General features: G+C 45.7%; 2 protein-coding genes across 3 annotated transcripts; one reads left to right on the forward strand and one right to left on the reverse strand.

The window, feature by feature from the left end:
* The first annotated feature begins 947 nt into the window (after window positions 1–947).
* fgd4a (FYVE, RhoGEF and PH domain containing 4a) lies at window positions 948–11,739 on the forward strand. The gene is made up of 15 exons (XM_079288094.1): window positions 948–1,042; window positions 3,236–3,647; window positions 6,146–6,235; window positions 6,391–6,536; window positions 6,723–6,879; window positions 7,056–7,194; window positions 7,291–7,349; window positions 7,444–7,590; window positions 7,956–8,128; window positions 8,462–8,492; window positions 8,618–8,698; window positions 8,787–8,912; window positions 9,164–9,301; window positions 9,392–9,532; window positions 9,644–11,739. The coding sequence occupies exons 1-15, from the start codon at window positions 972–974 to the stop codon at window positions 9,911–9,913; spliced, it is 2,181 nt and encodes a 726-aa protein (XP_079144220.1). The 5' UTR covers window positions 948–971; the 3' UTR covers window positions 9,914–11,739.
* A 412-nt stretch (window positions 11,740–12,151) lies between these two features.
* On the reverse strand, window positions 12,152–27,170 carry nup205 (nucleoporin 205). Of its 2 annotated transcripts, none has more exons than XM_079288339.1 (42): window positions 27,137–27,170; window positions 25,859–26,001; window positions 25,545–25,716; window positions 25,196–25,340; window positions 24,908–25,067; window positions 24,500–24,728; window positions 24,173–24,337; window positions 23,870–24,045; window positions 23,631–23,747; window positions 23,333–23,470; window positions 23,046–23,196; window positions 22,484–22,689; window positions 22,216–22,398; window positions 21,886–21,936; window positions 21,261–21,470; window positions 20,921–21,158; window positions 20,632–20,821; window positions 20,309–20,429; window positions 19,807–19,888; window positions 19,493–19,657; window positions 19,264–19,388; window positions 19,025–19,139; window positions 18,616–18,765; window positions 18,341–18,415; window positions 18,071–18,228; window positions 17,892–17,972; window positions 17,485–17,676; window positions 17,054–17,255; window positions 16,859–16,957; window positions 16,604–16,749; window positions 15,984–16,175; window positions 15,759–15,880; window positions 15,209–15,341; window positions 14,978–15,104; window positions 14,777–14,850; window positions 14,530–14,658; window positions 14,101–14,227; window positions 13,638–13,810; window positions 13,355–13,484; window positions 13,045–13,173; window positions 12,810–12,886; window positions 12,152–12,660 (listed from the first exon to the last, which is right to left on the reverse strand). In XM_079288339.1, exons 1-42 carry the CDS (start codon window positions 27,162–27,164, stop codon window positions 12,508–12,510), a joined length of 5,979 nt encoding a protein of 1,992 aa, XP_079144465.1. In that variant the 5' UTR covers window positions 27,165–27,170; the 3' UTR covers window positions 12,152–12,507. The 2 variants fall into 2 exon arrangements, with proteins under 2 accessions (XP_079144465.1, XP_079144464.1); XM_079288338.1 differs by having other exon boundaries at window positions 16,604–16,752.
* Window positions 27,171–27,430: the final 260 nt, after the last annotated feature.

Here is a 27,430-nt window from a genome sequence, read left to right on the forward strand (position 1 = left end):
TCTCTCTCTCTCTCTCTCTCTCTCTCTCTCTCTGTCTCTGTCTCTGTCTGTCCTTCAGCTCTCGGCAGCAGCCCGGCGTGCGAGCGCAGCAACCCGCCCAGTGTGCAGGCGTGTCTGAGTCGAGCGGGCGGTGGGACGACTGACAAGAGCAGGGGGGGGGGTCAATGGAAGAAGCTCTTGCTGCAGGCCCCGGCTGCTTTCTAAACCACAAGGTACACGACGACAGCTCGCAGCCGTTCGACAAAAACACTGCGTAGTGGGAGCGTCAGTGGACACAATTGTATCGGTCTGTGATTCATAATGTCAACGCTGATTGCGCTAACCCTAACCCTAACCCTTTCTCCCACTGTCTAACCGGAGTCTGACTCCAGGGAAACAGTGAGAACAGGAATAGCGTTCTGTAAATTGGCCTGGGATCGGTGAACCTTGAGCCTTGTTCCTTTTTTTCTTTTTTTGAGTTCAGTAAATCATTCTACACAGATAAGACGAGAGACAGAGCTCTATTCTTTCTGCTGCTGTAAGTCACGCAGGGAATTTGGTTCCTAAAACATATATGTGAGACGAGTAAAACTGCTCAGTTATTCTATGCTGAGCTGGGTCGCTTGTTTGTCACTTTCAGGGTGTTAAATACAGCTCAGTGTGTGTGTGTGTTTGTGTGTGTGTGTGTGTGTGTGTGGTAACATTTGGAGTAGCTTATGCCGCCCTCTTCAGGTCCAAACCGACATTGCAGAGACATATTCCCTTATGAGAAAAATACAAGGCAATCATCTGAATCTACCAGCATCCAAGACAGTCTCCAATGTTCAAAGTGTTCCTCTGTCTTCTCTGCAGTGCCTCCAAAGCCGTCACACCTCCAGAGCCCGGTGACGGAGGTCACGTCCCTGCTGGGCCACATCCAGAAAGCACCACTAAAACCGGGCATGGAGAAGGGAGGAGGAGGAGGAGGAGGAGGAGGGGGGGGGAGAGGAGCTATGAACCGGGAGAAAGTCAGGGAGAAACACTCCAAAGTCTCAGACCTCATCAGCCGCTTTGAGGAGAACAGGTAGGGGCTCTTTATGGTTGGTGTGTGTGCCTTTTTTAATTTTTTTAACCATGACACAATAACTCTCTACGCCGCTTCACAGCTTAACACAACCTCACTCTGGCTCTCGTAATCACAGTGACGGAAAACTGTTTCCCTTCCTAATGTTTCCCCTGCCGGTTATTTCAGGGATGAAAAGCAGAAGTCCCTCGTTTTAAGTCTTCAGCCTGACTCACTTGATAGCGGCGCAGACGAGCGGCGTAGACAGAACAAGCTGAGATTAGCCACTTGCCTCGCAAGCCACGCGTTAGCAAAGGGGATGAAAGGAGATTTGCACAGGCGAGGGGAAACACAGATCCTCAGTCAGTTGTGGGACAGGACTCAGTGTTGCGAGATGAAGCCCAGGAGAATGAGGTAGGATCTCTCCCACTGTCTCAACTTGAATGCCTGTACTTTGACAGTTACATGGTGATTTAAGTATTCTGTTGGCTGTTGGCTTACCACTGTCTCCCCCCCCCCCCCCTTTTTTTGGTGCATCACTTTTTTGGTTGTAGCTGAAGCCTTGTCTATGCGAGAGAGGCCCATTGAAAGCAGCGCGAGACACAACAATGGTGCCCTGGTCCTAGCTGCTCATACAATTGAAGACAAAACATATTCGATCTGCAGCAGAAGCATGCCCACTAAAATCTCACTCGGTATCTCCAGTCTCTAGCAGCCTCATAGTCAAACTCATCACTGGCTTGGAATCCCTAACTCAATCCCAGGCGTTCACCTTACCTTTCATCACATTTAGCAGTGTTGATGTGAGGTTAAGCAGAGAAATTGGGTGTATCCTTTTCATTCAGACTCTGTGGGGATTAGCCCTCTAGTGGCCTTGGAACAGAAAGAAGAGAAAGGCCCCCCCCAGCTTCCGAGAACAGAATTAGCCTACTAATATACTAATCTGGTTCACATGGCACTTAAAGGCACAGGACTGCCACATTGGCAAGTGAAGCTGCTCTTAATTCTCCCCTATAGCCTGTTTTAAAACTCTGCCATGTACTGGAGCGCTTACTGTGCTATTGATATGCAAGCGAGGAACTGCACCTACACGCCACAAAGTGTGTTTCTCTGAAAACGGTATTAAACTGCAGCGAATCGTGGTATTACTCGGTCTTCCTGTGGATAATGTCATTTTACGTTCAAACACACTCAGGTAGCCCGACAGCCCAGAAGTGATTCATCTGTGGAGTGTTTCACCAGCCCGTTGTTGTTCCTCTATTGATCATACTTCCTGTTTCTACTGGGCACTGTAAGCACAACAGTTGAACGTCGCAGAGGTTAAATATTTTCACCTGCTTGGCTGGTGTTTTTTGTAAAGGTTAGATCACATATGTAGTATATATCTTGCTTCTTTCTTTCTGCTAGGAATAGTAAGTGCTATCAGTTTTGCCTAGATCTGACAGTTCTGCAAGAGATGTGAGAGCAGCAAAACGGAGCTAAGATACAGTAGCTGCTGTCGGTCGCCTCTTGCTGTAAGACTGGAGGTCCGGAGGGTAATTTACAGGGAAACAGCTGGACTGACTGACTACCGGCCCAGGATGTAGAGCAGCTGAATGGTGACATTGTACATGCATATGTGTGTGTGTGTGTGTTAATCTTGCTTCCGTTCATGTGCTGTATTTCAAATTGTCTCGTGCAAACAGTTTAATTTCATTCATGTTAGAGCAAATAATGGTAGAGATGTTACAGTGTGTGTGTGTATATATATATATATATATATATATATATATATATATATATATATATATATATATATATATATATATATATATATATATAATGTGGGTTCTCCTTGGAAGTAGGACAGCATCTATCTCTGGGGAGTAGTGTTGTACCTCTCCCCCTCCTCCTGTTCTCCTAATTACTGTACCTCCATTCCATCTTTGCTCTGCACACACACACACACACACACACACACACACACTTCCTCTGCAGTACACCAGCTCTCAGCAGAAGGAAGTTTCTGCATCGCCACAGTTTTATTTTTAACTCTCACTCGAGTGCAAAACCTCTCTGCTTACCGACGCATCCATTCTCCCCGAACAAGCGTGCCGGCTTGAGCAGCTCCTGAACCGACTCCTGTCATTTTCGACGACTTCTTTTCCCTTTTTCTCAAGTGTTCTTGTTAGTCAACTCTCTTTTTTTTTTGTGCTCTTGACCAACTTCCTCCAGCGGCACAGAGAACAAGAGAGACTGCTCTCCGCTCAAACAGACCAGCAAGTCGTCTAACTGCAGCCCGGCTCACCGCGCCTACCAGAAGCAGCCGGAGACCGCCGGGACTCAGGAGAACCACACCTCCGCGCCCACCTCGCCGCAGGATGCCCACGAACCGACGGCTAACGGGACGCTAGCTCAGATGGAGCAGGACAAGGACATGGTGGATGAGCCGGAGACGAACAGTGACAGTGTGAGGATAGAGACTGCTGAGCTGGTAAACGGTGATTGCCGGAGCACAGAACAGACTGGTGATCATTCACCTCCACAAACAGACAGCACTGCGACAGAAAGCCACACTGAGAAGGAGGACAGTGGGACTGAAATAGAAAGTGAGCATCAGAACGAAGAAGGGAGCACCGACCACAAGGTACGTTTACCCGAGTGGTCTGTGTGTTTACAGCCTTTGTGTTACATGTTTACAGCCTGACAGCTGCCTCGTTGCTGTGACTCTGCAGTCTCTGAAAGACAAGCTGTCAGCATTTATTGATGCTCTGGGCTTTCAGCACAATTAAATCTTCTGAACCAATTCAACTCTGGGTCACTCCACCATCGTCAGGGTAGAGTTACAGTGTGTGTGTGTGTGTGTGTGTGTCTGAGCAGTTATCTTCTACGAAAGCTGAACAGATGTCCAACGCTTGAGCATCTGAGTTCATGCCTCATCGACTCCCCCCCCAACAGATTATAAATATCTCAGGTTCAGATTAATCTCTGTCAAACAACAGTCTCTATGGTATGAGAGAGGACGAGCCATGAACGGTGCTTTCATTCACCCCCGTGTTCAGTTGTTGCTGTCTGACTTGAAAAGGACCTTTGACACTCTGAGCCATTGCATGTTCTCCAGTCAAATCTAATCGCTGGTCAACATATTATATACATATAAAGTTTGAGTCGCTTGGTTCCTAGTATTGGATTTCTGATCATTTCTTCGTGCTGTTTGGAAACATATTGAATTAACATACGGTAAAGCTTCTCTTTGTGTTGGCTAGTTTAAAACAACTTCTTGGATACCTCTGCCACTTTATTGCACTTTATTTCTGCCTTTTGCGTTGGTGGAACAAGTACTCCGATCCTTTACTTTAGCAAAAGTACCAATAAAACCATGTTAAAAAAAACACAATTCAAGCAAAAGTCCTGCATTTAAGTAAAAGTATTAACTGCACACTGTATTTAAAAGAGACAATTAAAAAAAAAAAGGATCAAGTAGATGGAGCAGAACCAGAGATGTCGTCATGATTTTAATTTCAAGCATTCTTCTTCCCTGTCAAAAATTGGCGCCTACATTTACCCACAAATCAAATTGACCGCTGGCGGTTTGGTCAGAGATTCAGGTGTGTTATGCGAGCAGCTAATGTAGCATCGAGCCACTAGCCTCACGTAGAGATGACCCCTCCAGATTCTTTTGTTTTCAAACTTGTAGTCTTCAGCCCCAACTGACACCGACTGAAGTGACATCACTTGAGGATATTTATCAGACTAAAAGTGTGTTTGGCAGACAAATGCCAGTTAAGTCCAGTGGTGGGACCCTGCAATGGGTGACAAGATATACCTGAGGGGTCGTGAGCTGATTTGTGGGGCAGGAAAGAATAATTGATTTTTCTAATATTTGCATTTTATGTGGAATATTGAAAACAAATGTTGGCCCTGAGCAGTTGCTGAAATGAAGCGATCGGACAAGTTTCACTCTGGAACTGCTCACAACTCATAGACATCTGAAACACGAGGAGGGGCCCCGACTACACACTGCTTCTCTGTCAGGGGTCACGAGTCTAAAAGATAGGGAACAGCTGGTTTCATCTGTAACAATGCATTGCAAACGCTTAAACATATGCTTATCGTGTGTTTTTTTTTAAATATTTAACAACTTTGAATGTCTCAGAGAATTAGCAACACTGTGGATGTATTGACAAGTGAATTGTGTAGAAATATGAGACTGATTGCTGTCAGATCATTTGATCATATATATATATATATATATATATATATATATATATATATATATATATATATATATATATATATATATATATATATATATATATATATATATATATAAATAAATAAATAACCACAAGGACTTCTTATCCTGCTCTCAAATGATCTGACAGCAATCAGTCTCATATTTCTACACAATTCACATACAAAAATATATATATATATATTTTTTATGTTTTTTTATATATATATATATATATATATATATATATATCTCGCACTAAGCTCTGTTAGAGGTAATGGTGTCTTTGTTCGATTTGGTGTCATTTCCCTTCTTCCATAATTTCGTTTCCTGTTCTGAGGGCTCCTGCTGCACCACATCCCGGCCCAACATCAGCTCAGTGTTAAGGACACACACACACACACACACCAGTGCTACATGCTGCTGTATGCCGCAACAGTGAGACAAGGTTTAACACAAAGGCTGCGCAGACGAGTCACTGAGGCGTTTAGCCTGAATCATACGATAAATGCATGCTTTACAGTGAACGTTTTTTAACTGAAATGCAGCACGTAGATGAGATCAGTAACCTGAAATCAAACAGGAACTTGCAAATGACAATGATATGGGAATGAGCACTGAGCTGAAACAAATGAATGCGCTTCAGACATTTTGTCCCACACTTCTGCATTATTCTCATTCAGCTCAATTTAACTCCAGTCGCTGTGTTGAAAAAGCCAGATTTTCCTTTAAGACCAATTTCTCATTAGAAAATGATTAGACTGAAACGGTCATTATACGGACTTCTGACTCTCTGGCTCAACAGAATAATCTCACTTCCTGTCATACTTCACTCATTCATCTACGAGCAGATTTTTATTTAGGATTGCCACACGTGTAAAGACTCCGATTAATGTACCCTCTGTTTTCAGGAGACGAATGAACAGAAGCTGTTTAAGATCGCCAGTGAGCTCTTGCACACAGAGAAGGCCTACGTAACGCGACTTAACCTGCTGGACCAGGTGAGGAACTCTGTGAAAGCGACAGTTCGCTTCTGTTTTTTTTTTTTTGACCGAGTCTGATGAAACGGGGTTTACACGACACGGGGAAGGAAACCTGATTAACTTCTCAATCGTTTGTCACTTACCAGTTCCGCGTTGTACACAACTCTTTTCAGGTTTTCTGTGCCAAGCTCATGGAGGAGGCAAATAAAGGGATGTTCCCTTTGGACGTAGTGAAGAACATCTTCTCCAACATCAGCTCCATCAACGCCTTTCACAGCCAGTTTCTGCTTCCAGATCTGGAGAAACGCATGGGAGAATGGTGAGCTTCATTAAAAGACAATAACTGCAATGGGGGTTCTGTATCAAACTGTAGCTGCCTGCACATTGTCTCTCAAACACTGCTGCAAACTCATGTACACAGAAGCATGAGAATGATAACCAATACAAACCAGAACATTGTGGTTCCATTATTTACCTCCTTCACTTCACTTCTCCCCCCCCGCAGGGAGTCCACACCTCGCATCGGAGACATCCTGCAGAAACTCACGCCCTTCCTCAAGATGTACGCAGAGTACGTGAAGAATTTTGAAAATGCCATGGAGCTGCTGAAACAGTGGAGCGATCGTTCGCCTCAATTCAAGGCCATCATTCAGGAGATACAGGTACTGCACATCAAATTCCAGTCCAGGAAAAAAATGCTGTTTTATTATTGCAAAATCACTGTGATGTTATGACAATTTAATAGGATCAAATTATGAAATTTGGGACAGACGACTGCAACATGACTGGTTGGTATTGGCGTTAATTCTAGTTATTTTTGGGGGTTATTCCTGGACAGAGTCAAGAGGTCTGTGGCTGCCTGACGCTTCAGCACCACATGTTGGAGCCCGTGCAGAGAGTCCCTCGCTATGAGATGCTGCTTAAAGACTATCTGAAGAAGCTGCCTCAGGACGACCCTGACCGACGAGATTCAGAGAGTAAGTCGAGATACTTCAAACTTCAAATTCCCACTCCAAGGAGTCATTGTTTATCTCACTATATTAGGTAAACCATCTTTTTTTCCCCCCCCACAGAATCATTAGAAATTATCGCCACAGCAGCTACTCACTCCAACAGCGCCATTCGAAAATCTGTAAGTCCAGACGTCTTAAACCTTTTTTTCCTCTTAGACTTATAAGACAGAATATCTTAGACACATTAACGTACAACTAACGTCCTCATTTTAGGATAATCTGAAGAAACTGATGGAGATACACGAGATGCTGGGTGAGGAGGAAGATATTGTCAACCCCTCTAACGAGTTCATCAAGGAGGGCCACATCCTGAAGCTGGCGGCCAGGAACACCTCAGCCATGGAGCGATACCTCTTCCTGGTGAGAGAAACTGTCGGGCATGAAAACATCTTCTTATCGAATGAGGGAAACGTGCTGAAGCGAGACTTTGTCTGCACAAGTCAATTGAAACAAATGAATAATTTCCAGCCAGGATCACCTCTGCGTTAAGACACATCAGGGGCACGTGAGCAAGTCTCTCAATTACTGAGATTGCCAGATGATGCGATTACGTCCGGGTCGGTTTCTTATTAGCTTCAGGCTGAATGTCTCCCATCTGTGTAATTCAGGTTACCTGCAGTGTTGAGCACGGCCCCCTTCGGAAAACGAAACAAAGCCAGGAGGCTAAACTGGAATAGCGCTGATCCGTGCTGCAGTGAAAACCTTTTGTTTCTTGTTCTTGCCAGTTCAACAACATGCTGTTGTACTGCGTGCCCAAATTCAGTCTGGGAGGGACTAAGTACACGGTGAGGACGCGGGTCGGCATCGACGGCATGAAGGTCCTGGAAACGAGCAACGATGACTACCCTCATACCTTCCAAGTGTCGGGGAAGGAGAGGATGCTGGAGCTGCAGGCCAGGTACAGTTTATGCAGAATTATTAGAAATAACACAAGAGGAGGTCATTTAAAAAATGTCCTTTTTGCAAAAACATCCCAGCCCCTCCCACATTGAAGGATGTAATTGTAGGTAATCTGGACCCTATACAGTATAATTTTACATATCAATGGAAGACCACTTATAAGCACAGTCAAAACGCCAAATTTAAATCCTGTAAATCTCTAAATGCTCTTTGACCACAGCTAATTGCTGTGTTGATATGACTCGGTGTTATAACAGGACTATCACATGAAGTTATAGCTTTACTTGCATAAATACGTTTGAACGCTTATGGCTTTATTTGTCTTCCTCAGCTCAGAGCAGGACAAGGCAGACTGGATTAAGGTACAATCAATGTACTTTCATTTGATTTTATATATATATATATATATATATATATATATATATATATGTTTGAACGCCATGTAGAAAGAGTGACTCGTGAGTCCGTTGTTGTCCTTGTCCTTCAGGCTTTCCAGGAGACAATTGAGATCTTCCAGCAGAAAAACGAGTCGTTCAAGAATGCTTTGAGGGAAGTGGACGAAGTGTCGGTCAGTGTTGCGTCACAGCTGCATGCACAGTTCAACTTTCACTCTTCTTTGCCGTCAACACCCGAGTAATCTTTTTATTTTGATACAGAATGCAGAGCTGGGGAAGCGTGCCCCTCGCTGGATCCGCGACAATGAAGTGACGATGTGTATGAAGTGCAGGGAGTCTTTCAATGCTCTGACACGGCGGAGGCACCACTGCAGAGCCTGCGGCTATGTAAGTAGTCTTGATGCTGTTAAGCCTCGCGCAATGCATGAGAGAGCGTCCATACGGGCAGTCGAGAGCAACGGGGAACTTCAAACATTCAGAGGGGAAAATGTTGATTTGATCAAGTCTGTATGATGAGACCAGTCACCTTTGAATTAAAGGGATTAAATAAGATAATACATTAAAGTAATAATACAGCATGGTCATGGTCATAGTTGATTGAATGATGCTTGAAGATCTTCTCTAATTTTCTCCTGCAGGTGGTGTGCTGGAAATGTTCAGACAATAAGGTTGCACTTGAATATGATGGCAACAAGGTGAACAAAGTCTGCAGTGACTGTCATTCTATCCTGAGTGGCAAAACGAGATCCGAGGTCAAGAAGAAGGGCATCCTGGAGGTGAGGAGGAGATGCTGATGCAGACATTTTAGAGTTGCTCGAGTTGCTTCATGATTTTCTCGCTAATGTGCGGTCGTCCTCGCTGTGCAGATCGAGGCGGCTCAGTTCACAGGCAGCAGCATCGTGTGCGGCTTACTGCAGTACTGTGAGAAGAACAAACCTTGGCAGAAGGTGTGGGGCGTCATCCCCGAGAAGGAGAGTCTGGTGCTCTATCTCTACGGCGCTCCGCAGGTAAAACATCAAGAGAACATGAAGGGAAACATTTGATCCCCCATATGAATTTATGAATCTATGCATACAGATAGATGACACTCTCTTCATCCCTGATTGTCCTCCTTTTAGGACGTGAAGGCCCAGTGTACTATCCCCCTGCTGGGCTACAGTGTGGATGACAGCGCTCGGCCCACGGACCCCCCTGCCAGCTTCCGCCTCTCCCAGTCCAAGTCCACCCACAACTTTGCTGCCGATTCGGAGGAGCTCAAGCAGCGCTGGCTGAAAGTGATTCGAGTGGCGGTGACGGGAGAGCTGCCCGAATGCCCTCAGACCAACGGGGGCAATGCCAACATGACGGACAACAACAACACACAAGAGGCGGGTACCGATAGCTCATAAGGGCGTGTTTTCTACAAGCCAACTGCTGCTTGGATTGCTCGAGAAAGACGGGATGTGCAGATGCACACTCGCCGTGCTGTCCTTGAACCTTAAAGACAAGTGGGAAAAAGAAATCTGTGCTGGATAAGCTGCCCTTCCTTGCCACTCTCCTGTTTCTTATTTGGTCTCCTGGATTTTCTCATAAACTCCACATAAAGAACTTCTGATTCACTGCTAGAGCTGTGCTGGATTACTAAAGGACATGTCTAGAGCAGAGGGGCCTCAGGACTGATCAACTTCCCTCAAACAGGCTCCATTAAGGACAGCTCAAAGTCGATAAAGACTTTGAATCTGTGTCGGCTCCTCTTGAGCTAATGGATACCACAGCCGTACACAGCGCCCTGGACAGGATGTGAATCAAAGCGAGAGGACGGTCCGAACTTAGTCTGCTGGTGCTGTAACGCAACTCTGCGTAACCCTGTACAGGATAAATGTGTTTCCTTTTCAAAAAGGAACATTTGTGTTGTTATGTACAGAAATCAATCCCAAACTTTGTTTTGATAACATAGAAAACATCTAAGTATGATATAAAGTATTTACAGTATGTTTGCAGTTCTTTGCTTGAGGAGATGTTTCCAAAGCTGTGAAAGGTAATCACGTGGTTGAATAGTGACGGTCTCCGTCTCTCATCCCTCAGTGAAGCGTCATCATCTGTCGAATGCTTTTCAAACTCTGGATGCACGTTGGCGGAGCCGTCTGCTTTGCAATTAGTTGCACCTGGCGTAGTGTGTATTCTATGAAGCAGAGGAACTAGTTTGCTAATCAAACACGTTTTGAATACAGTTTAAGTTCTTTTTTTATATTTAATCCAGAAAAACGGTCAAGATGGAAGCAGCAGAGGCTGAGATATCCTCCGAGTAAAAAACAAGCTTAAGCAGACTGGAGCCTACAATTCCCACAATGCAACTCTATAGCAACTTACATGAGGCCTTCCCGGCCACTTAAATGCCGACGTTTTGTCAGATCTACGAAGCCTGAAGCCTAACTCAAGATAACCCTGATGACGTCATCGTGACATCATCCAACCGTTTCCTCAGCTTGAGCAGCACTCTCCATGACAAGTAAAGGTATCGCCACCTTGGTGGGAACAATATAATAATGCCACAAATCGCTATGATCCAACAATGTGTATTGTCATACACATTGCCCAAATCTATGGCCCGGACCGTGCAGTTTGTATTAAAGTAGCGCGCTGAAATCAGGTGTATTCTATGTGGTATAATAACTGATGGATGATAGTTGTTCATATGCAAAGCTGAGGAGGATGAAGCTAAATGTTTGACGATCTACAGGACATTCATGACATTCAATCCATGTAGAAGGGAGATGAACAGGGACCATCAGGTTTTCTATTTAATGCCAACGCAGAACAATCACAGATTTAAGCAAGCTGCTGCGAGAAATGTAAATGGTTTTAATGCTGTAATTAATTTTCTTATTTAAAGTAATTTATAGAGTATGATGAGCATGATCTGTTAGAGTAGCACAAATGTGTTCCCCGACTGTCGACTAAGAAGCACAGTAGGTAGATTCTGAGAGCAGATGTTCCACTAACTAACCAATCATCGGTTCTTCAGTGTGACAGCGACACACATGCTTGTGTGCAGAGTTCCCCCTGTGCTCGCCCGAGTCTCACCCCTCTCAATGCGTTCCCCTCAATACTCAAAGAACAAGAGCACAAAACTTCCCCATCTGAATGTATATCCAGTTTTTTTATGCCCCCCCTCAAACGTTTGAGAATCTACGCACTTTAGTCTTAAAGTGTACCTTAAAAGAAAATAAAATGATTAAATACTCTATGGAGATCTTGCTTGTTTGTAATGTTGCATTGCTGCTTGACCTACGATGTGTTATGGCGATATAAACCAGTGCGACGCCTCAGTCATTGTGATGCTACTTTCACAGAGAAATGTCCTGTTTTGGTTCCTTGTTTTGCTTCTCCCAGTAATATGTTTTTCACAATGAGTCACCCCAGACATGCACATGGAAACAGGTGAAGTCAGAAGTGGTGAACACTTTGAAGATGCGATAAGTAAAGCCCAAAGATATGGTGCGATCTGTAGCTTCTGTCACAAAGTGCCAGCAAAGTGAGAATGTCAGCGGAACAAAGAATCCTCAAACAGGAAGAACCTGTCTATTCATAGTGTACACACACTGTATGGTCTGTTGTCTAGTACACACACATAACAAGTACTCCAACAGATTTAGAAAAACTTTATTTTCACAAGAAAAACAAACAAGAATATCAAATTATGAGTAAAAATGTCCGTGTTGCGCCGGTTACTTTCCCCCGCTTCTTTGAGAAACACTACTTGCACAGCGCTAGTCAAACAAAATTAGTATAGCTCACAAAGAATGCACAATGATGCCGTTTACATCTCATAACACGAATGGAGCTGCAACAGGTCGGTAAGAAGGAGCGATGTTGCCAGAAAAAGCCACCCGACAGAAAGTTGGGATCCTCAGTAGTTCTCCGGCGTTGCTTGACAGAAGTTGAGTCAATATGAAACAGAGTTTGGGGTTTTGAGAGTCTTTGTATGTGTAATGTGTCTGTCTCAGCTTTTGGGCTGTCGGAGCAGGCCTCGGATCCTGCGAACCAGGGCCTGGATGAAGGTGTAGCGGGAGCGAACCTGGCTGTACAGACCCTCCACCTCCAGCAGCTTCCTCTGCAGAGCCTCCCCGAAACCTGCCGCCATGTCGCTCTTCAGCTGCAGTCACACAAACAGAAGCAAAGACAAGAGGGATCAGGAGTAATGTCGGTGGAAACGCATGTAAACATATGTACACACACACCATGATGTTTGTCAGAGCTGCATTCAAAGTGTAAGACATTTTGCCCACGTGTGCCGTTTCTCACCAGGTCGAGGTCTTGTTGGCTGACTCTGGACAGGCCGAGGCCACGACCTCCACTTGCCTGCAACCCGCCAAACGAGTCTGAAGAACAAAAAAAATGTAATGAAATAAATGCATTAAGCTAAATTCGCTCAATTCCACAACCAGAGACTCGAAACAATAGCTTATGCAGGTGAGTTTTCTGCTCATTATGTCAGGTCTGCTTAACATGTGCGTATATCTGGAAGGTGTTTTCTCACCGTCTGTGAGGCGAGATCTATACAGACTGGCTCCGGGCATCAGGGAGTCTTTGGGGTCGGTGGGAGTGCAATGCAACAGGTAGTACTCCAGGTGGCGCCACAACACAAACAGACACGTCTCGATAACATCTGAGGAAGAGGCCGGTCAAGGCATTTCAAGGAGATTCATGATGCGGCGTTTCTACACACGTCTAGCTCGTTATCCCAACTGACTGAAGAGAACTTTCAAAGACAGATATAAAATGACATTCTGATGCCAATATGCGAGTGCTGGGACTACAAACTGTGCCTGTAAAAGGCCAAAGGATACAGGAGCACAGGGACAGCAGCTTGGCTCTGTTGTTGATGAGTTGGACCAGTCGTCTCTTGGCCAGCAAGCTCCTCTGGACCGACGAGATTTTCTCCACCCCTCCGGGGCCCGACACCAGGCCTTGGCACAACTGCAGAGAAGATGTGATTAGAACCGAGGACAATGCATGTTGGAGCAGAAGATAAAGAACAGTTACTTTGTATTTATACCTTTGTTTAATTTCCATGTACAGCAGTGTGGTGAGAGTGAGACAGAGTGAATCAGTGTATTGGTCCTTCATTACCTCCTTCAGCTCCTCAGGAGGCAGCTGATCCAGGGTCTGCAGCTTGCCCAGACTTTGTCTGTGACTCTGGTGGAACCGGAAGAAATCGGCGGTGCTGTTCTTCAGCAGGTACAGGACCAGCCCCAGGCTGGGGACCCGGGAGTAAGCCATCGATGGCAGAGTGGATGACAGATCTTTAAAAAAAAAAATAAGAGCTGCGGTTCAGTCTCGTACTGTGGAAGTGGACGCGAAGTGCTGCTGGACACAAAAAGCTAATGTGTGGTAAAAGCTAACCGACATTAATCTCATCAGCTATCAGACACTGAAAAAAGGATATTCTTAAAAAAACAAAAAAAGGACAATTCACAGAAGGAAGACGACTAATAGATTAAAAGAAGTTTAAAAGTATGCTTGTTCACACGGTATACAGCCGCATGATTTAAAGTCCTTTTCCTCTTCTTGCTACTGGCAGAATCTCACTGACCTGAGCGTCCTCCGTCCCTGCCAGCTGGCTCGCTGCCTGACGGGCTGAACAGGCAGATGCTGAACTGGGCCTGGGCTGAGCTCTGCAGCAGCAGGGTTTGGCAGTACTCCATGATGTTAGCACACACCTGAGGACAGAGGACAGCACCTCTCAGGTCAGACTGTGCAGTACTGAGGAACAATCATGACTATGCATAAAACACTCAACACACATTGTTTCAGTGTCATTTTTAATCTCTTTCCCCTCCCTGTCCATTTTACTGTTGGTGTTCTCAGTAACTTCTCACTAGGAAGATACTACTGACATTCCGAGACAAGCTCACATAAACTAAACTGCTTCAGGAATAACAAAACACGAAGTGATCACAGGCACCAGCACCCTCGTCATGCATCTCGCACTACTTCATTCACAGAAGGCTTTTCGTCCGACCTGCTGCATGGACACCTCCATCTCCTCTCGTCTTTCTGCAGAGTCTCCAGGTGCGGCGATCTCAGCCTGCTTCAGCAACCTCTCCCGCTCGCTCCCCGCCAGACGGCCAAGCAGCGACAGACAGAGACGCTGGAACGCGAAGAGACGCATTAATCAACTGGACAACTCGCACACTGGAACGGGTGTGCATGAGCAAGAAGACGACATCGATACGACGCATGATTAAAAAGAAAGGCAGCCGTCTGACCTGAAATCTGTTGATGTGTCCCTGGAACTCCATAAGAGCAGCACTGTTGATCTCCCCACCGGTCTCAAGGGCACCTGAGAGACCAAGCAGAGCATGAACACCACCATTCACGCAGTCCTCTGAATGTCAACATGTGGCTTGCACAATGGAAACACACAACTACAATAGATGGCTAAGAAGAGAAGGACGGTAGTATTGTACCTGGCAAAGCAGTCTTACTGATGATGCCAGTAAGCAAAGAGAGCTCCTGCAACGCTCCCAGACTGAGCTCCTGACAGCGCAACAGGGACTGGATGGTGTCGGCGTGCACTATCAGCCACTGGAGAACCTACACACACACACACACACACACAGAAATGAGAGCGTTAGGATGCTTGTGCAATGACCAAACAATACAAACAGTCTTGGCGATATCAATAGCTGTGTGCTTACCTGTGCCGCCCCCTGCTGGTGATTCATTGTTGTAGAGGTCAAGATCACCTGGAAGAGCCTCAGGGTTGGGAGGAGAATCTGCCTGTAGCGGTCCATGGGGCTGGGGATGAAGCCTGACGGGTCCCTCATCACCCTGTTGGACCATCGGGGGACACACACACACATTTAGGGAATGCTATTAATAGACAGCTTAGGAACAGACGTCATCTGAGCGAGACAGTCAGTTAAACGCGCCGGGATAAAGCAAAACAACTTCTATTTAAAAGTCCTCTTGAGGAAGACGTTGCTCGCTCACTATAATCACTTGCAAGCTTTTCATTGTGTTTCTTTCGACAGGAATTATGAAACAAACATATAATATCCATTATTCTTTACATTCATTTGGTAGAAATCAGGTCTGAGTGGAAGAAACTGACTTATTCCGGGGGCATTTTATCCAAAATTACCAATTTGAAAACCCTTTATCAATAACATCACAATTTCATAATAATCAAAAAAAACACTTGGAAGTTACTTCGCCCCCTCTTTCCTTCCCTCTTCGCTTCCATACCTGTGTGCATCGCTGTCGGGTACCATGTCAAACACCTGACACTCTATCAGCTGTGCCACCAGGCCACAGCGCAGCAGCTCCACAGCTCCCTGACCCGTCTTCGCCACACGAGTCAGCAGAGCCTGAGAACACACAGCAGAGTCCGTTCCGTCATAAGAGGATTGAGACCGAGGCTACGGGTCGACTTTTCAAAAGAACACGGGTAGAAGTGCACATTGTGCTCACCATCTTGCTCTCGTAGATGTAAAGCGGTTTGAGGAGTGGTGGCTGAGGTGTGAGCAGGCTCTGCAGGGCGACATCGTCCTGCCTCAGGCTCTCCACTAGCGACCGCAGGTAGCCACTGTTGCAGACATAAAGCAGCCACTGGTTCTGGCGGTCTATGGAAAGGATCCGGTCCAGCACCGCCAGAGCCAACATCTGACAGACGGGGAGAGGAGACAAAGCAAGCACAGAGTCAAACAAAGAGCCTGGCTAGACCACATTAACATCATGTCAGTATGAGGTAGGGGTGGGCGATATGACCTAAAATTAAAAAAACATTGTAAATATATAACGTGGGTTTTTTCCACCTCTTTTCATCACAGCCAAAATGGGAATATTACACTTAAGAGAATTAGCATCTTTGAAGAAACGGAAAAGATGCCCAAAGAGCACGAGCAGTGCGGCTGTTCTAGAGATTCAGCGTGTGTCACATAGTTTTTCTCAGCTTTGTGTTGAATTGCAAAAATCCATGTCGCGGCAGAACGTGACACCGGTGATGGTGATGAAACTGGGATACCGCCCACCCCGAGTGTGAGGGGTAATAACTCGTATTGTTGCATGGACCTAACAGTGTGGCTCTTTACCCGGCTGATTTCATGGCCGTCACAGGCGTCCCGACACACCACCTCCATGAGAGCGTTGCCATAGCTCTCAATGATAGCCAGGTTCTCTCGCTGCAGTTTGGAGAAACCATCTTCGGGGGCTGTGAGACGCTCCCACATTGCTTTCCCTGCTGGAGGGACGGAGAGGGAGATTTTCTCAGATGACCAAACAACATCTGTACATTTTCCCTTTGCATATTTCCCAGACTGTCTGTATTCATGTTTCTGTTGTTGTACCCGTCTGCAGAGTGTCTGGTTCTTCGGGTTTCTGGGCGATTTGAAGGTAGTACAGCAGGGAGCCATACAAGTGAGCACGCAGACGCTGGTATCCACCGCCTTTAAATGCAAAAGATGACATTGTGAAATCTAACCTCACCAAGGTTTATCAGAGCAACAAATGTGTGAGAAGTGAGTGCTTATGTCATCACTAACCAGTACAAAGGATGAAGTCCAGCAGCTTGCGGAGAATCAGGTGCAGGGCGGAGTTGGCGATGGAGGCAAAGCCAGAGGACGCTTCGAGTCGCGCCCCCTGCTGCTGCTCAGACAGGACTGATTGGCTGAGGTGGGCTGTCAGAGTGAAGACTGCCCCAGCAACAATGGGCATCAGTTCTCCTGCAGCCTCCTCAGACAACACCTGGGCAACGAACACAACGTTTACATTTGTCATGTCAGCTCTTACAGGAATTAACAATTTCTCAGGTTTTTCTCTACTTTGATTGATTGATTGATTTAATACACATGTAATGAGGACCACTGAATAAAAGCAATGACACCCTTGAAGACGTTGCGCACTAGGAGTATGGGGGGGGGGATTCAGATTGTACCTCTTCATAAATGACTGCATCCAAAGTGCAACAGCTGACCTTATCATGCAGGTCTAGCAGCAAGTCTCTGATGATGAGCTGCCTGTCATCGGCAGGTATGAGATCAGCAGGGCAGGCGGTCAGCAGCGTCTCCACCAGGCTCCTCCAGGACTGCAGCGCATGGCGCTTCGCACTCAAACTCCTGCGGACGCGATTGCGCTCCACCACCTGCTGCAGGATGGAGTTCACCTCCTAGAAGGACACACACAGGGACACATGGGAGTGAATTCACCTCTGAGAGAGCGACTGCATTCGAGAAGGCTGGTTGGCTTTTAATCACAGCATGGAGTCATTTTTTAAATTTGAACTGGAAGTTGGAAACCACATTTTCAAAAGATGCCACTGGATGATGGCTTCTTTCTGGTTATTGTGGCCCCACAACATGCCGCTAAGTTTAGTTAACTAACCTCCATCAACAGGGGCCTCTGTCCAATGGCTGCCATTCCCTGCAGTGCATTCACCTCAGCAACCAGCACTCTATGTAGCAGCTGTAAGAAAACGAAAACAAAATATGACACATTGGCGGAAGATCAAACACAAAGTAAATAGTTGAAACAACACAAACGTGCTGAACCTGGAAACCCACCTTCACGTTGCACACGGTGTGTCCTTTCTCATTGACATGCTCACAGCTGGAGATCACCTGCTCTATCTGAGTGCGCTCAAAGAAGTCCAGCTGCAGCAGCTCAGGCATATCCTGACTGAAATCGATGGCGTCCAGCACACTCAGCAACTTCCTGCGCACTGACGGCGTCAAACAAGGACAAGACGAGAGTAAAAGTAGAGACCCATCTGGTGTCACTCTAAAAGAACAAGAACGATGTTTGATTTAAATGTGTACTGAGGTGGCACAAACCTTTAGAAACTGTGTCAAAATGCAGGAACCCGCTGACAGATCTGGTTTCTTCTTCCATTCCTGATTCCCCATCAGCTATAAAGAGAAATTATGAGGTTTTAGGTTCATACAGTAATGAGCGGTCATGTGTTTGGGAGTTTGAGTGTGTGTGGTCATTACTTTGTGTGCCTGTCATTTTAAAACATTTTAGACCATAAACATTGAAAATGAAAGGCCAGAATTACTTCACTTGTTTCAAAAAGCTTGAATAAATTGAAATGTGTGCGACAACATACCTGTATGTTGAGTGTGTGGCTGGTCGTCCAACAGGAGGCTGACGAGGCGTTGCGTGTGTGAACGCTGGCGGTTCAGTGAGGTCACTCTCAGCTCAATGGCAGCTGTTTTCATGAGCCAAGACATCTGGGAGAGGGCAGCGATCTGATTACCTGAGGAGAGCAGACAGAGTCCAATCAATGAAAAGACAAGTCATTCTACTTTCACTGTATTGTCATAAACACACACCTACAATCACATTCTAACAGTCATACGATACAAAGCTTTGCAATATTTACTCAGCCTTTCAGCCGGAACACAAAACAACCACTAATTTCCATTAAGGTTCCGCATTTCCTGCAGAACATCCTGCCTCCTTCCCTAATGTTGATATATATTTTTAGGGAACAAGGGGATCAGTACTGTACTCACTAGGCAGGATGAAGGGTAGGTGCTGCAGGTGAGAGAACAGGAAGTCCTGGCTAGTCCTCAAATAGCGCATAGTAGGGCCGGATGTGTCTGAGCAGGCGCAGAGCTGGTAGATCACCTGAGAGGGGGAGACAATGACAAGCAAACAGGAACAAATAATCAGCCCACACACAGATTCCATGTTTACTTTCCACCTACGAGGCATAAAACGCAAGTAGTAGAGAGTAGAGGATGAGGAGTACCTGGTAGCAGAGCTCAGCCAGGTGTGGGGCCTGCTGTGTGAGGACAGGTCCGGATCTCTTCTCCGTGCCTCTCTGCAGCAGACTCAGGATGGCGTGCAGGCAGCTCCGTGGACATCCCAACACACCTGTAACCGCAAAGACTCACCGTCAACTGACACATTACACTCCAAACCAGAACCACCAAAATATTGCTAAAATCCAATGCCAACAGCTCCGGTGGTGGTCTGACCTGGGTCCTGGAGGTTGGTGGAGGACACGGGCTTCTTGACTTCATAGCCCAAAAGATACAAGGCCAGATTTGGCGTCTTCAGCTCCAAGGAGGTGATGAGCAGGTTCAGCATATGGATCTGAGTTTCGTGTCGGATTCTTGCGACCTTCTTTTGTGGGTCTGAGTCTGGAAGTAATAAAGTAGGTGAGTTTGATGGTTATGATATCAGCTTTAGCTTTCACAGTGTTAAAACAACAGGGTTCAAACCAAATGCAAAAGACGGACCGGCGTTCAGGCCGTTTCATTTATGATGGACAACGTGACTCGTCTCTCACCATCTCCGTTCTCTGTTCCCTCCTCTGCCTCTTCACTGTCCAGACACTCCACAAAGCCGGCCATAAGCTTGTCACTCACAGACTGAAAGACGGAGACAAAAAATGCTCTCAACTTCAAACACAACACAAGTGTCACACATCACCAGAGTGAAGGTCGCCAACACAGACACAGCTCAGGGGATCAAGTTCCTGAAGCCTCTCGGATAGAATTACATTTTGACTTTGATATTACGCCAGACATTATGAGTACTGGGATAATGCACCAATACATTCTAAAGAAAATTGCAGTGTCTACACTTCACGTAATACATTTTGGGTTTATATAATCCACATCGAAGGGTCTATATAAAAAGTAGATTGGCCTCCGGGATTTAGTTCTAGAATTAAATACGTAATTAAGAAGATATAAAGCAACTGTACGATATTTTGGTTTTCTTGTTCTTTTGCTTAATGCTTATCATTTTGTGAAGTATAGTAAATCTTTGTGGGAATATAAATATACCTGGTCGTGTGTGAAGTCTCCCACCAGCCTCGTCTGAATGTTGGGGTAGTTGGAGATACGACGCAGGATCTTTGCGCTGTGGAAAGCAGCCTCTGGGTTGGAGCTGCTGTGGTACAGATACCTGCACGGACAAACATAGGCCGCCATGAAGTTACACTCATTCTGTACAAACTAGCCTTAGTTTTTACCCTACAATGACTTACGATTAGGTTTTATAACATTTGATCTCTGTTAAGTAACAGGAACATACGAGAACAGACTCAACAAAAATCACAAGCACGGCGTCAGTACCACAGTTGGTATTATAACCGGGACACCCTTACCTGGCAATATTGACAATGTGATCTGCCCTTCGAGTTTGAGGACTGACCCCCTGGAGGAGCTGCTCCAACGGAGAGACCAGCAGGGAGGCCTGGCTCTCCCTGAGGAGGTCCATGAACACCACCTCCTTCTGCAGAGCCAAGTCCAGCAGGCACAGGCAGCGCAGCACCGCCGACTCCAAGTGCTTCTTACCTGTAAGGGAAGAGCGACGGAGCACGTGGTCAGAACAAACACACATACACACACGAGCGATCTCTCTTTCCCCGACAGCAGCTGCAGATGTTCTCTCACCAGGGAAGGGTGCGTAGGTGTCCAGCTGGCGTACGCCCTCCTCCAGCAGGCTGAGGCAGAGCGCCAGCACGGGCGAGTCGTTGAGCAGGTGGAACATGATGCTGTGGCCGGGGGGCTTGTGGGCCGCGACCTGCTCGCCCTGCAGCTCCATCATCTCCGGGACAAAGTCTGACGGCTGGGGCTCGTGGTCCCGCAGCAGCTTGTGGAACACCTCCAGCACAGCATCAGCAACCTCCCACTGAGAGATGGCACAGACGGAAAACCAAATTAACAGATGTTCAAAGAGCATACATGCACACTGCAGCGACACGTCTCCAGGGAGCACTACACAGCACTTTACCTTCTCGGCTGGATGGCGATATGCTCTGGTGGGGAAGGGGAGGAACACAGAGTCACGCAAGAAGTTCAGGTAGGGCTGAAAGCCTGGCACGCGATGCCCCGCCCCCAAGTTAATGGGCAGGCTGCTCTCGACCAATGTGCTGATCAGATGACAGAAGCCTCGTGTCAGGGGATACTCCTCGGAGCTTGACTCAATCTCATTCAGCTCCACCTGAGACGAAAAACAGAAAAAAAGTCAGTTTACCACCCAAATGTGCATCTACTTACAGGTTACACAACTTTTAACAGGAAGTGTTCACTTTATGAGAGGCGAAAGTCTCCGAGATGTTATCTATTAATGTTACTGTGCTAGATTCAGTAAAAAGCTATTCTCTTCCAGTCAGCATTATTTTGCAACACATTCGAGTCTTAAAAATATTCCCTTTGGGCATCAGTCAAACGTTATCTTAAAGTGAACAAGTTAAAAATGGTCCTGGCGGCTCCACGTGGTCTACTTGCTCTCTGTGGCAACTAATGAACCGTCTTGTTTGCCTATAGTTAAGAGAGACAGAACTCATTCAAAGCCTTCCTTCACATTGGGTTGAATGAGTAGTGAACATCAAATTCACTAACCACAAACATCTCACCTCAATTCCAGCTGCCTGCCTTTGTCCTGGGGCTCGCACTGTCTGAAGGATCTGTGGTGAAAATAACATGAAGTTATAAAACTTTAAAACTCAAAACACTGTCTTACCACTACAAGAACACGATCTGTCAGATGAAGATGAGAAACACTAAACCACTTGAGAAAATCTGACAGCCACATAATATGCGACTAAAGCTAAATTTAAAATTTTAAGATCACGTCACAGACTCGATCCTGAGCTTGAGAAAGATAACAGAGTTCCAGTAATAATGTTTGTACTTGGCAGACTTTACTTCTTATAAACTGTCCTACTCATTAAGTAACGGCTAACCTGTGTGTACTCCAGTGACTGCCAGAGCGAGGCAGCGATCTCCGGTGACTTCCCAAAGGCCGCCAGGCAGAGCAGGAGCTCCGCCTTCAGGACGGGAGGAACGCTGCACTGTAGCAACCCCAACATCACCACAACCGGGGTCCACTGGGGATGCTCACACAACGCCAGACGAGCATTTTCACTCTAGAGAAAAAAAAGAAAACATCATACAAAACACACCCCAATAAAGTTGGATAAGAGAGATCTCAGCAACCTGAATGTTCTGTACCCATGTAATGATGGTGGTCAGCAACTGCAAAAATGAGGTGAGTCCTTCCATCTCCCTTTGGGTGATGCCCCTTAGTGATGGGTGGCGGTACTGCGATGCGTCTGGATTTGGAAAGTCTCGCCGCAGGTTCTCATGGTAGAGCATGAGGGAGTGAAAGAAATGTTCCCAGGACACCGGGCTGCCTGAAACGCCCTGGATGTTGTCACCTGCATACATGAACATGAGGTTAATATCCACTCATGTGGATATGTATTCAACTAAAGCAGCAGGCTTTTGGAGTCTGATGTTCACATCACCTACATTTGAAGGTAAATTACTCAGGATTTGAAATGGTCGACATTCCTTTCTTATTTACTAAACAGTTACATACCGCAAAAATAGTCAATACACTAATTACAAAACCAGATTACCACAAAATCTAATCTGCAAGGAGGCCAAACTGCACATCAACTGTTCAATAGCTCCGATTTCAGATATCGATCTGAAAATATGTTCATCCTTATTCGATCACAGACGACAAGTTCACGAAGTCTTTCTCGTGATAACAACGATCTGCTCTTACTGTGCGAGGCTCCGTTGGTTTTAAGCAGACTGAAGGAGTAGTGGGCACACTGGGGACCATTGGCGAGGCCTTTCAGCATCCGGAGATAGGAGATGTAGAGCGTGGAGGGGAGGAGGTCTCCCATCTGACGCACAAACTTGGACAGAACCACCTACAATAAAGAAAAGAGAAAAACGTTCAACAGAACGCCAGAGTAATGCAAATTCAACATTTTAAAAACATCCTACTACAATTCTTGGTGCGAGGAGACACTTGTGCTACAAGGTTCTAGAAAACACAGCTCCTACCTGTTTATGTGGAGGCCTTTGCAGCGCCATTCCCAGGTAAGATCCCTGCAGGGAGGTGTGTTGAAGAGACTCTGTGTGACCCCAGAACTCCAGACCCAACTCCAGCCCAAATGAGTCCTTACTGTAAAACTCTCCGATCTGGAAAGACAAAGCAGTAACCAACACTGTTACAAACTCAAACCCACAGTGACTTATTCTCCTCCTGCTCAGTACCTCCATTTCAGTTATCAGTTCAACTCTTAAAATGTGAAAGGTGATGTTGCTAAATGTGTGTGTGTGTGTGTGTGCAAACACTGACGAGGATCATGAGGTGTTCTAAGTCCTTGCGCATCGATGATGGAAGCTCGCTGTCCATCTGTAAGGACATGTGCACCAGACGGGCATCCTCATCAGCGCGGTTACGAAGCTGTTTCACCTACAAAACACAGTAAAAATATGTTAAACGATTTAATCAACATGCAAAACAACAAAACAACAACCTGATAACTCATCAGAGAGAAGCTAACACTACAACATGACATCTGTAGCATCTCTCACCTTCATTGGCATGAGTGCCAGGAAGTCTGTGATGAGTGAATGGAGGCGGCGGATGTAGAACTCTTCCTGGGCAAAACTCTCACATCCCAGAATGCCCTCCTTCATGAACAGGAAGACATCTCCCAGTAGAGCCTGGTCAGCCAGAGCCTCGTCTGCCTCGGTGAACTCCACCAGGGCTGCGCATCACACATTTTAAAATATACTCCTTTTAAATGGCTATTATCTTTGAGATCTCATTCAAAACGTGTTCTTAAAACAGCTAGAAGGTATATTTAATGCATAGCCAAGAACAAAAACCCTTACCACATCCCTGTGGTAGCTGAGAAAGGACCCTCAGAGACAGAGCCCAGGCCAGACGACACACAGCCTGCAGACCTGGAAGTTTCCACGGCTGGCCGTCCATCAGACGGTTGTGTACTGCAGCCACATATTGCCTCTCGGTCAGCAACGGCAGTGTCTGGATGAGATCTAGAGGAACACAGAGATAATCCTTCACCAGCTGTAGAAGAGATTTATTGAAACCAACAGCAATCTTCTGCATAGCAAGGAGTCGTACGTTTAAGTGGATTTGACAAGCAACTTCGATCAAAGTTCAATTATACACACAATATGTATTCAACATGTTCTCACCATCTCTATCTTCTGTTCCCTGTTCTACAAAACTGACATCCAAGCAGTAGAGTAGTGCCATGACCAGAGCCAGGTTCACACTGTCCAATGAGCCGTCAGCTTGAGAGGTCACTGTCTCCAGGTGGCCGATAAGAGCCAGGGTGTCATCTTTAGACAAAGGTGATTGGCAGGTCCATGAAAACAGGCTGTCTGCTAGGGCCTGTCGGCACTCTTTGATGAGGTCAGAGACCTTGGGACAAGAGAGGGAGTTAAATGCTGTCCATATTCAACTCGCCTTATTCTTCTCCTCCATGTTTCTTCTTCGGTGACAACAGAAAGCTCTTGGCTTTACACAAGTCGAGTAAGATTGAACAGATTGCAAAAAGATGATTATCTCTGTTTCAAGTCAACACAAAGATTTGCTCCCACCTCTTTCCTGTGCTTCTCATTGCCCAAGCCGCGCTCCTTCTGCAGTCGTTCAAACTCGCGCGTCACATTTATCTCCGACACCAAGGTTAGGATGCGTTTGGTGAGACCCTGGATCATTAGTTCATCTGTAAAACGCGTCGTCAAAGCCACCAGCTCTGCACTGAATGAGAAAAACAAACAGTACACGTCAATCAGGGGGGGGAATCAGGACAATAACATGCTCATCATGTGGAGCATTAAATGCACATGTCATTGCTTGTATGTGCTAGTCGTAGATAGCTTTATTACCTCAGGTCCAGGGTGAAGGTCTTGCCATGGCGTGACTGGATGAGTGTGCGCAAGGAGTTGGCCACGCAGAGCTTTCCATCCCAGTAGAGCAGCACAGCTACGAGACCTCGTGTCAGACCTGGGAAATGGGGCTGCTGTTGCTCACCTGGAGACAGATGAATATATTTCGAGAATAAATTGCGTGAAACTTCAATGTCTTCTCTGAAAGTCATGCAAGGCTTTGTCTCCAAATCATGGATTTGATCAAGACGAACCTAAAACAAAATACCACATTATACACACTCACCAAATGTACGACATAACTTCCTTTATAACTTTGCTTCCAGTCTTTTTCTTATGTCCACTTTACCTGCTAACAGAAGCTCCAAAGCCACCAACTCTCCAATATCAAACAAATCGCTGAGGATGAAGGCCTCTGAGAGGAGCTGCTCTGGAAGGAGCCGGGACCCCTGCTGACCTTGGATGGCGATGCCCTCTGTGCTGGCTTTACGCACCTTCTCTCTCTGCTCAGCACTCTTTGGCTAAAACAATGAAGCGGAGACCAGATCCTATCAACATTACAGCCTCGAGACATCAAAAATGAGTCTGTCTGCACCAAGGACGTTGCAGGATACACAGGACGAATACTATTGTTACAAATGATGTGTTTGCACAGCATCTCACCGGGTTCTTATAGAGTGAGAGAAAGTGCGGTTTGTGTTTCTTCAGCTGCAAGTCGAGGAGGTGGACGCTCTCTAGCTGCCTCCTCAACACCGCCCCGTCCACCGTCTCCCACAGCTCCTTCAGCGGCCCCCACAGACTGGCTCCTGGGGGGGTAAATGGGTTTCCAAAGGTCTTGTATCAGCACACATGCACAGGACTGATTCTCCTAGTTCTATAGTGTTAGTTTCTTATAACCATACTTGGCTTTGGGTGGCTTTATGCATTTTGAGTATCTCATATATGACACATGACTGATTCAGCACTCCTAACTGGACTCACATTTTGCAAGTAAAATTATATTCTGGCAAGTTAATGTGAATTATTGTTAATACAACAAAAGTATCTTTAATATCTGATGTAAATAACTGACAGGATGGGGCTGAGCCTGTGAGTTTTTCATGTTGACATTTCAGACCTCTTACAGACTGCAACAATGAGCACTGTAACTAATACGGATGCTGATGTGTAAACACCATACAGAGTTAGAAGATGAAAGATTGACATGTGATTTGACAGTAACCTACAGAACCAGTTAAATGACCGTCACGTTACATTACCGATATCAGTTTTCTTATAAGAGCTTTTCACCTGTTACACTTGTTATTGTAGATTAAGCCTCATAATTATACTTTGAGTTAATTGATTATTGTATTACAGGTTTGTACAAATACATCTGACCAACCTCACCAGTAAACAACTGACACAGATTCATTGCCCACTGACAGGTGTATTGAAACCAGAAGGCTAGATTGAGTCTGGACGTTAGCTGAACTGATTTACACAAACTTTACTGTGACCGAACTGTGGAAACCAAGGACAGCATGCCAAGCAGGCAAATATGTTGTTGTTTCACTTTGCTTCCAATGAACGTTAAGTAAACTCGTCTGTTGGCCCATTTACCAGGAGTTGCGCCAGATAAGTCATATTGCCGTATGTCATTTGTTATAATGTGAAAACACGTTAACGTTAACCGTTTAACAGTGTAGCGTTAAACGTCTTTACCCACCGAATAATTGTGAAACCAACGTTAGCTAAACTAACGTTTACTCGTAAGCTATGCTAATTTAGCTTAGCAGTCTGAAATTGAGTGATCCATCACCATGTGGTCAAAACAGGACATGCGACAAAACAGGCGCTAATAAGCGACTATCCACAAATGTATCTGTGAAAAAACAAACACTAGCCACAGCTAGGAATCAACACAATGAAGCTATTTAATCAAAAAACTATAGTTCATACCCGAATTTACCGCCATCTGCGCCGCCATGATACACTCGGAAGATTGGAGAGGAGCAGCTTCTAGGTTTGTGCCGGTGTGAAATTTAAAATGATTAAAATTCTATAAACACATTTTGACAACATTTGCTCTGATAAAATGTACTAGTTTAATTAAAATGTGAATATTAGGTAATTATGTGGGTACAAATATTTCAAACATTGCCGTAATACTGTATATTCCCTTCAGGCGAGGTCCTCGGACCGTAGGAACCGGCTAGCTGGAAGGGAATTGTAGTTTAATAATGCAAATCAACT

Source organism: Melanostigma gelatinosum (genome assembly GCF_949748355.1).
Source record: "Melanostigma gelatinosum genome assembly, chromosome: 1".
Lineage (NCBI taxonomy): Eukaryota > Metazoa > Chordata > Actinopteri > Perciformes > Zoarcidae > Melanostigma > Melanostigma gelatinosum.